This window comes from Macrobrachium rosenbergii, chromosome 59, assembly GCF_040412425.1.
Source record: "Macrobrachium rosenbergii isolate ZJJX-2024 chromosome 59, ASM4041242v1, whole genome shotgun sequence".
Lineage (NCBI taxonomy): Eukaryota > Metazoa > Arthropoda > Malacostraca > Decapoda > Palaemonidae > Macrobrachium > Macrobrachium rosenbergii.
In genome coordinates this window covers 39,257,820-39,268,186 of record NC_089799.1, presented here as the reverse complement: position 1 = coordinate 39,268,186, position 10,367 = coordinate 39,257,820, and the positions used below count along the sequence as shown (strand labels likewise).

The 10,367-nt window shown below is 37.4% G+C and overlaps 1 protein-coding gene across 11 annotated transcripts in view; it reads left to right on the top strand.

The window, feature by feature from the left end:
• The window catches only part of LOC136837505 (DIS3-like exonuclease 2), a 392,269-nt gene that overhangs the window by 179,785 nt on the left and 202,117 nt on the right, over positions 1–10,367 (top strand). Inside the window, exon 1 of one of the 11 annotated variants that reach the window (XM_067102339.1) lies at positions 5,735–6,066. The exons of the other annotated variants lie outside the window; for them this stretch is intronic. Within the exon in view, the coding sequence (XP_066958440.1) occupies positions 6,050–6,066 (17 nt within the window). The 5' untranslated portion in view covers positions 5,735–6,049. Of the gene's footprint in view, positions 1–5,734; positions 6,067–10,367 lie in introns of those variants that run through there. 11 annotated transcript variants of the gene reach the window in all.

Below are 10,367 nucleotides of genomic sequence, written 5' to 3'. Positions count from 1 at the left end.
AAAGGAGTAAGTCCGTGTTTTCCTAAAAACGATTTCACTCTTGCTGTGGTGAACGGATGTCACCATTCAGCGACTTTTCTCTGCCACAACTCAGTTTCAGCTGCGTTTTAAACGAGGCGAGCAGACGTTCGTTGCGAGCCTTTGTTGAATGATTCCAGCCAATATATGCATATATGCTGTGTGCGGTTGTGTATTCGGAAAAGGGCCCTCTCTATTCGCCGCGTAAGACGAATGATGTATGCAATTTGTTTTAATCAACTTTATGATGCTTGTGGCTGTTTGAACTATTCTCAAATTTCTAGTCATTGTCCTGAAATTATTTAAGCGTGATGGATCAAAGCAATTTTTCTACTCAGTGATCAAAGGAGGCAATTATTTTCTTTCTATTTTCCTTTCCATATGATAGATAGATAGACAGATAGATCGATAGGAAAAGTTTGAATGTGCACGTTGAAATTTGCTAAGAGTTCTTTTAGTCATTTTTGAAGTCATATTAGGTGATTTACTTTATTTTGAGCAAAACTCCGCTGATTAAGCTTAACCCCGGATCCATTTGTGATGAAAAAGACATAAAAATAATTTAGTGAACAACGATTATACGGAATACGGTTTTAGTTTCGTCATGTTTAAGGGGAAAACGACATCACTTTTTGGAGAAGCTATTATGGGTCTGTTTTCTGTTTTGTGTCTCACTTTTGAGTGCAACACATCAATATATACTGTACATATATGTATATGTATATATATATATATTTATATGTATATATTGTGTATACATGAAAGCATTTTGTTATGGTTTGATATCACTGTTTGGTTTTCCATTTGCATTTGTAAGTGACTTGTGAAATATGTTGCCCAGCAATGTTGATAGAAAATGTTCCCGCAATAGACTAAGCACATTTTAGTTTACTGTTTCAAATCGTGGAACCACAGCACAGAAATATTTATGGATTATATGTTGTTTATATTAGGTAACTCCGGCTTTTTACCACGTGATAGCTATCGTAAATTCCAGGTGAAAAGCTTCCTGAATCGTCAGCCAATTAGTTTGACTCGCTAACCAGCTCCGACGACATAGCTGTTCATTAGTATTACGGATGGCAACGTCATGGTTCTTTCTCCTTAATTCTTAATGTTTCCTCCCTGTTCCTCAGTCGTGCTTCACATTCTTTACTCGAATTTGTCGCTCTTTACCAAGAACGCTCGCTGGTGTCGTCTCCATGCACTGAATCTCTTTATTGGCAAATTCGGAGTTGACAATGCGTAGAGTTTTTGTGCAACGGAGACTAGGCTTTTCAGAGGTCTCACTGCGCAGATTGAGTTTCTCTCTCTCTCTCTCTCTCTCTCTCTCTCTCTCTCTCTCTCTCTCTCTCTCTCTCTCTCAATATACTGTATATATGTGTGTGTGTGTGTGTGCGTGTATGTATGTATGTATTGTATGTATACACGTTCGTATGTATTAATATCGACTTTAGTTTTGTAAATGATTTTGAACAATGTATTTTTTTTCGTGCTTGGCATATTCAGACAGATGACTTGGGAAATCCTTCTTATTTTAAATGTATAAAAGAGATTTTTGCAGACAAACCGGACTTGAGCAATAAAGGATACCTTACGAGAGTTTACGAGAATTTATACGTGTGAAGAAGAAAATAAAGTCTCAGTTGATATTTGATCTGAAGAGGAGAACAAAATGGTTTTCCAAACTGCCGGAATCTCACGCGTTGCACAAGTCGAACACGACATTAGGCAATGGATCTTGCAGCCAGGTGCCCCAGGTACGTGTGAGTGTGTCATGTGCCTGCGTCTTATTCTCTCTCCCGAATTGACTGCAGATTATTTTACCAAGTCCTAATTTCTGTAGTGCAGGAATACTTAAGCTTTACAGTTATCTTCAAGTATTATTTTTTTGTAGATTTATTTTTAGCTCTTGCATCTGTATATATATATATATATATATATATATATATATATATATATATATATATATATATATATATATATATATATATATATATGTATATATATACACATGTATATATGTACATTATATATATATATGTATGTATACGTGTATGCATGTATATTTAAATACGTATATATATACACATATATGTATATATATATATATATATATATATATATATATATATATATATATGTATATTTATTTATTTATTTATTTACTTATAAAAGAAGCCAAGTCAGTGGTTGCAAAAGGACTGAGATGGACCACATATTTTCTGATGATATGGTGTTAGTTGATGATAGTGAAGAAAAGCTGCAGAGACAGGTAAAGGATTATGAAGCAGTTTGAAAATGTAAAAAAATGCGAAAAGGAATGTTAGCAAGGTATGGTCATGAGGATAAAGCGAAGCCTTAGGCCTCGAGAAACGAATGTCAGTTTGGAGGAAGAATGAAAGGAAACGCTGATTCTTGTATTTGTCAACAAGTGTAACATATTAAATAGTAGAGTGAGATAAGGGGTGGAAGAGTTGAGAATTTTCACTGGAATTATAAGTTGGAATATATAAAAGGATTAGTGGGCAAACGCTCCTTTATGGTACTGAAATTTTGAAACTGAATACTAATGAGTTTTGAGGGATTTAGATGCAAGAAAAGAACTGAAGAAGACATCTAGGTGAAAAGAGAGTAGACGAGCAAGAGTTCTGAGAGGAAGAAAGCCGGCAGACCGAGGAAGCCTTGGCTAGATGACGAGGAGAGGGGCTCGCAACTGTGAAAGCTTCTTAGTATCTCATAACTATGAAAGTGAGTGAAAGCAGATAATGAGTGATGCAGGTGTATCTGCTTGTAGTCAGGTTCCTGATAAGGGCTGTGGAGTCGTTCTGGAGTTGCTGGAATATCTCTGCACAGGAGTTCATCCTCGATTTTAGCAGTTAAAGGATGAATGTAGCCGTAACTGGTGCTTTTTTCTCTGGAGACAACCCTTATTAGGATAAACGGCTAAGTGGCAGGCGCACACGATTACACACTCATATGCACACACAAATATACACATTTATATATATATATATATATATATATATATATATATATATATATATATATATATATATATATATATATATATATATATATATATATATATATATATATATATATATATATATATATATGTATATTGGTTTAGCTCTAATTTTATGAGTGCAATTCTTATATTTATAAATATCAAACTGTAAATAACACATATAATTTCGGACTTAACTTCCTTAATGTTTTAATTGTGGCCAGACAAGTAAAGAATCAAATGTTAAAATGAATCCACGTAAATATTTAGTAAGAACTGGTCAGAAGAATAACGGTCTTTAAGCCAAGGTCTACACATTCCTGACCTGAATCTGCACAAGATGTTCGAAGGTGATTTAAAAGAGGAACTGAAGATTGTCAGAAATTAGAATTAAAGTCCTTTGCCGCGTCGTGTTTTACCTGCCAAGTACGGGAGTTCATCCTGGACAGGTTCTTCTCACCTGGAGATTTAATCCAAAGGTAATGTTGCGTTCATTAAAACTGTTATATTCTCTCTCATGGTTACTTGTTTGTAACACCAAGTCTTTTTGTTCTCTTGTATGTGGTTCGCTTAAAAACACAGCCGAGTAAAGACGAAAGATCTCTCACTCCGTTGTTCGCATTACCTCGTGAAGAAGTTAAGTATACCTTAGTTTAACCAGACCACTGAGCTGATGAACAGCTCTCCTAGGGCTGGCCCGAAGGATTAGACTTATTTCACGTGGTTAAGGACCAATTGGTTACCTAGCAACGGGACCTACAGCTTATTGTGGAATCGAACCACATTATACCGAGAAATTTATTTCTATCACCAGAAATAAATTCCTCTAATTCTTCATTGGCCGGCCGAAGACTCGAACTCGGGCCTAGCGGTGCTAGCCGAGAACTCTACCGACTCATCCAACGAAGAACTAAGATTACCTCATGGCCAAATAATCTCTTCATAGTTTATATCACGTTTTTATTCCGTGATAGGAGTTATATGTTTATGTATTTATGTATATATATATATATATATATATATATACTGTATGTATGTATACATATACATATATATGTATATGTATATAGTATATTCATATATATATGTATAAAAGTCTATTCATATATATATGTATAAAAGTCTATGCATATCTGCTTATGTATAACATAGTGGATGTACATTTCCTTTTGGGTGCAAAAGGTAGTGAATTTGGTGTTGAGAGGTAGTTTTGGCTTGATATTTGGAAGTGTAAAAATGTTGCGTGTGAATTATCGACAAAACACACACATATGTACTTGGACGCAACTTTTTTTTCTTTTACACCTGCCAATAATAAACCACAAATAGCACTTGATATCGCATTTACTTTACATTAGGAACAACTTACACCCTTATACACGCACCCACACACACACACACACACACACACACACACACACACACACACACACACACACACACATATATATATATATATATATATATATATATATATATATATATATATATATATGTGTGTGTGTGCGTCTACTACTGCGCACGTGTGTGTCCGTGTAGCAGAGAGACAGAAAGAGAGGCAGAATGAAGATGGGATGCGCAATACAGTGGTCGCCCACGAATATATTACTCAGAACAAACGTGTCATAGAGGTTTTAAGTTCATTTGTTACAACGTATTTCATTGTCTGAGGATGTATTGCATACTTCAGTGCACTTCCATACTCTAACCCCGCCTCCCAGGAAGTAGCTGCGACGAACACTCGCGCTTTATCAGTCAATACAGTTTCATAAAGACAAATATTCTTTTTTATCATTCTTTATTAATAATAAACTGTAAAATTCACGTTGTTGAACGAGTGACCGTATGCGCCACGAATACTGACTACCGTCACTGAAAGTATCGGTAATAGGGACAGACATGTAATGCAATAACAGTCAACACAATGCCGCGGCGACAAGGGATGAGAGGAAGTGGGGAGGAATATCGCTCGTGAAATTTCTTTTAACCGTTTCCACGTTGTTTCGCGCTGTTCGAGTATCATGCATTGCTTCAAGAATTCTTGCATTTATAAGTTTTTATTGCTTTTTGTGTCCTAATTTTACGTCTAGTTGTTTAATCTGTTTGTTCTTACAAACACTCTGCGTCAGGGCTCTATGCAGCATCCATTTAAAATCCTTCATATTGGAAATATCTTTCGTAGTTCAAGAGAGCCGATGATCATCGTGTTTATGGTTTCCAGTGGCGAAAGAGAGGCGCGTTCTGTGCGATGGAACTCTTAAATCAATAGATGAAGGGAGTTCGAAGAGCTCTGTGACGACCGAATTGGAACCATTGCCTGAGAATGGGATTTTGTATATTGCAGACTGATCCCATGAGAATGCGTGGGCGTTTTGTCCACAGCAGTGTTCTTAAAAAAAAGATCATTTCCATATATTTTAGCGTTCATTCGTATAATTGAGCAGGAGCCATTTTTGTAATCCTGTTTGTCATTTTTATTATTTTTGTCATTTATTGTAAGCTGATGGGTAGAAATGGTGTCTGCCATTCCGTAAGGCGTTGGATAAGCAATGCTGCTGTTAAAAGGCGTTGAGTGGTTGATGTTCGTTCATTTGTTAGGGCGAGGGGCTTAGGGGTGAGGACCAACAGAAGTGTGGGTGACTGGGAGTGGGAGCGGGTGGTGGAGGTGGTGTTGGTGGAGGAGGAGGAGGAGGAAGAAGAGGTAGCGGTTGGAAGAGTGAGTGAGAGAGGGAGAGTGCGAGTGAGAGGAACGGGGTACCTTAGGTGCACACAGCATGTGGACAAGTCAGAAGGCTTTGGGCTCCCCTAACATCGAGTAGCGTTGGGATTGTCTGGGCACGCAGCAGCTTACCACACGGGCACTGGCAGCGCCCCGAGTACCTTTAGTTCACACCGTTGGTCGTAGGACCAGAACGATCTCGTCGATCAAGTCAGTCAGTTGATCCTCTCCGACGATCACTTTGGAAAAAGAGTTTGCGGGCGAACACCAACCTCCCTCCCTCCTTCCCTGGCATCGCTGTCATGACCGTGTCAGACAGGTATGGCACTGATCTGTGGTTGCGGCACTCTTTCGGCTGGGTGCGAAGCCGAATGCGTTCCAAGCTCTGCTTTTAAACGCACCTTGTACAAACTCCACACAAGTTTTTGTGAAAGCCGATTCCCATAGTGTGCAAGTATATTGATTGATGTTACCTTCTTCGAAAGTTGGTTATTTCTTCTTACTAATCAATGAACTAAAATTTGACACACACACACACACACACACACACACGCTTACATATATATGTATTCATAATTTTAATCTTATATGCTTATGGTGTTGGTTAACTTACAGTTTTGTGCATTTCTTTATAAGTATCCATATTGATTGTAAGTTATGTGTATGATGGTGACAATATTATTTATATTTTAACGAGATGGTGTGAAGGACTGAATGCATTTATTTTTTAAAAATATTTCTTTACGCGTAGCTTCAGTTAACCTTAAATGATTTATAACAGAAAAAATAACCCAAAAGCTTTACGTGTGGTGTGGTGGACTTACGTCATGATGGAAGTGCTAACTATGTGAGTCGCGATTAACTGTGCTGGACTAATTAACAGTGACCTGCTGAAGTATGCATTATGGCGCCGACTGAGGTTATGCAATTGATCGCAGGTGGAGCGCTGTCGTGACAGCTGATGTTCAGATGAATTTCACTTGCTGATTCTTTCATTGGTGATCATAGTTTTTACTTTTCGATGTTGTGGCAGTGAGTGCCTGGGAGAGTGTCATGTAGTTTTGTTTTGTTGATGGTGACAGTGGCTGACGTCAGTGCACGAGAGCCTTTTTAACTCAGACATGTTTAATGAACAAGTTTTAATGACTTGAGAATAAAATGACCAAGCAGAAATCACGGAAAGGTACAGTTAACTGCGGCATCTCTCTCCTTCTTGTTATTGACACGGCCATAAAAAAGATACAAAACATTAAGGTATATTATGAAGAAGGAGAATTTTTTCATAATCAGAGTTCAGACATTGTAATGATAGGGTATGTGGCCGTACATATAAGTTTGTAGGCACAAAATAAGAAATTTGCAAATAAAAGGATAATTTTCACATTCGAAAGCTTTCACGTGGTCCTTCTGATGTGAAATGTCAGAAAATAAAAGTAATGATGGAATTAATCACTTTTCATTTTGATTCATATAAGAACTGAATTTAACTTTGTCAAAAAAAGTTAAATATCGAAATACAATCAGCATAGGAATCGATTTTAAAACCTGCCGTGTAGTTATTTTGCGTTGACATTGTGTACATCGTCAGGGTTTGACTGAATTTGCAGCACAAAGCCCGTTCGATACAAGGAGTTTTACGATGTTCTCTCCTCAGTCTAATACCTGGAAATGTTCGCTGTTTTGGCGCCTGGTCTCTTGCTTCCGTGGGACGCGGTTGACATGCAATGGCAGTGGAGGCACAGAACACCCATGATTATGAGTTTTTCCTTGCAAGTGCTCTGTCTAACATCTTACTTACGAAGACTGCCACCCTTTCCATTTCTTTGTGCAGTCGAAATTGATGACCTTTTACTTTCTTCTCTTTCACGCGTCATTAAGGTTATTAGAATGCTGACTAACGACCCGTCTGTAGTTGAAAACGGAAATATCTATTTCTCGGGCTCACCACACCAAACAAGGTATCAGCTTATTCAGCAAACCTGAGTTTGATGAAGGAGGCTGCCGGGAAGTGACTGGGTTGGTTATTGCTTGTACCCATTACCACGTTCATTTTGCAATGATCAGAGTAATTGATTTCACTTGGGTCTCATTCTTAATACAGGGCATGCATTTTATACTTCCCGAATCGGATGGTTTGACATAAGAAAAACATTAATTCCTGTTCCTTGATAAACACAGTAGGTTTTTCTCGTAAAGTAAATATACCTTAGTTTAACCAGACCACTGATAAAAGTTAAGTATATCTTAGTTTAACCAGACCACTGAGCTGATTAACATCTCTCCTAGGGCTGGCCCGAAGGATTAGATTTATTTTACGTGGTTAAGAACCAATTGGTTACCTAGCAACGGGACTTACAGCTTATCGTGGAATCCGAACCACACTATAGCGAGAAATGAATTTCTATCACCAGAAATAAATTCCTCTAATTCTTCGTTGGCCGGTGGGAGAATCGAACGCCGGGCCTAGCAGAGTGCTAGCTGAGAACGGTACCCACCTTATTCTTGTAATAATTCTTAACATTTACATCACTTGGTATCTGTGTTACTTGAAATAAACCATTTAGGATTTTGTAAGGTAGCGTAGCCGATGAGCGCCAGAAATAAGAGATCAGCGAATAAACGTCCCGTAGTATGGCTTCAGATAGAAAGACTTTGCTGTGTTTGATATTTTTCATTTATCCTTCTGAGTAAGCAGAAGGCAATTACACAGATGGCGGTCATAGTCATATGTACGAGTGATTACTACCATATTATAAAGAAACGTACGGGCGCGCGCGCGCACACACAATATATATTTTTTATATATATTATTTATATATTTATATATCTATATATTAATATATATATATATATATATATATATATATATATATATATATATATATATATATATATATATATATATATATATATTATAACGAAGCATAAGGGAAATCTTGGTTAGGGAAGAGCAGTGTGTTTTTCAGACAAAAAAAAAAAAAAAAGAGTTTGCGTATGGATCAAGAGTATGTTACGACGTAGTTGTCAGGGATTGAAGAAAAGGTGTTTGTTACATACGTGAATCTGGAGAGCGCTTCTGACAGAACCTATAGAAATGCAACGTGGCAGACGTTGAGGAGGCATAGCGTAGAAGTTTGAATGATGAAAGTGAAGTTAGTTTTAGAATACGTCAACGCAAGTTTCTACTTTGGCGGATAAGCGCATCTCCAGAGCTGTTCAACATTTCCATGGACTGGGTAATAAGGGAAGTTAGAGAAAGCCCAGTTGTTGTAGGCGGAAACTCCTGGTGCCTGGAATGATTGCTGTTGATGATACTGTGTTGTCAGTGTAGAGAAGCTGCAGAAATCTGTGAGAGATCGTGCAAGAAGTGGTACGGAAAGAAAACTAGAAGTATTTATTAGCAAGAGCTCTGTAATAACGGTAATGTAAACCAAGAAGATGGCGAAGAAAATCATCTCAGTATTAACTGGGAATATCAGGACTGGATGATTCACGTATGAATTTGAAAGTAAAAGTAACAGATGATGGAAGGATGAGAAAAAAAAGTGAGTCAAAGAATAGGAGAAGCAAGGAAGGAATCAGGATCTCTGCGAAAATGCTTGGCCAGAAAGAATCATATTTGTGTTGGGATACAGGACTGAACTGTTGAAAAGCAGGGCTTTGCTGTGGAAGCTGGGGTTGACTATGGAATGTGACTGAAAGAATAGAGATTGAACGGGTTAAGATGAACTTCCTAGAATAGAGATTGAACTGGTTAAGATGAACTTCCTAGTATATGTGGAGAGAGAAGATCGAAATGGCGGAAAATGAAGAGATACGAACAAGACTGTAGAAAGGCTGCCGTGAGTGGAAAGATAGATGAAAGTGGGATGCGCTCGTTTGGTCACGCGCAGAAACTGGAGGATGGTAGGTTGACGAGAAGTATGTATCATGTGGAAGTTTTCGGAGGGAACAGAAATGAAATCTGGAAATACTGGCTGGAGAATGTGGAACTGGTGATGCGGAGGAAGGGTCATCCATCCTATTGTGGCAGTGTGCGAAAGATGAGTTTAAAATCAAGGTGTGTCTAGAAACAGGAAGGCTAGACTTAACACTGATGAGCAGTCTTGAGTTAATGTATGAAAAGCTTCCTAAGTTCCTGCAGTTGTTTACCAAAGCGTGGGTTCCTTTCTTGACTCAGCAGTTATAGAATGGATGTTGCGTGGTTTTTTTGTTTTCTCATTCTGAGGATGCATACTGCAAGGGGAAACTTCTTATTGATATATACAAATATTCATTTACAATACATATATATATTTATATATATACATATACATATGTATACACATACAAACATTTAAATAAACAGAGTGTATATGTATATATATATATATATATATATATATATATATATATATATACATATACATATATATGTGTATATATATGTAGGCATATGTTGTGTATAAATATATACATATATATATATATATATATATATATATATATATATATATATATATATATATATACACACACACACACACACACACACACACACACACACACACACAACCACGCAGTCAGCGTTAGCTCACCGTCAGTTCGTAGCGACGTGAGTTTGCATGTGTCGTTCCGATC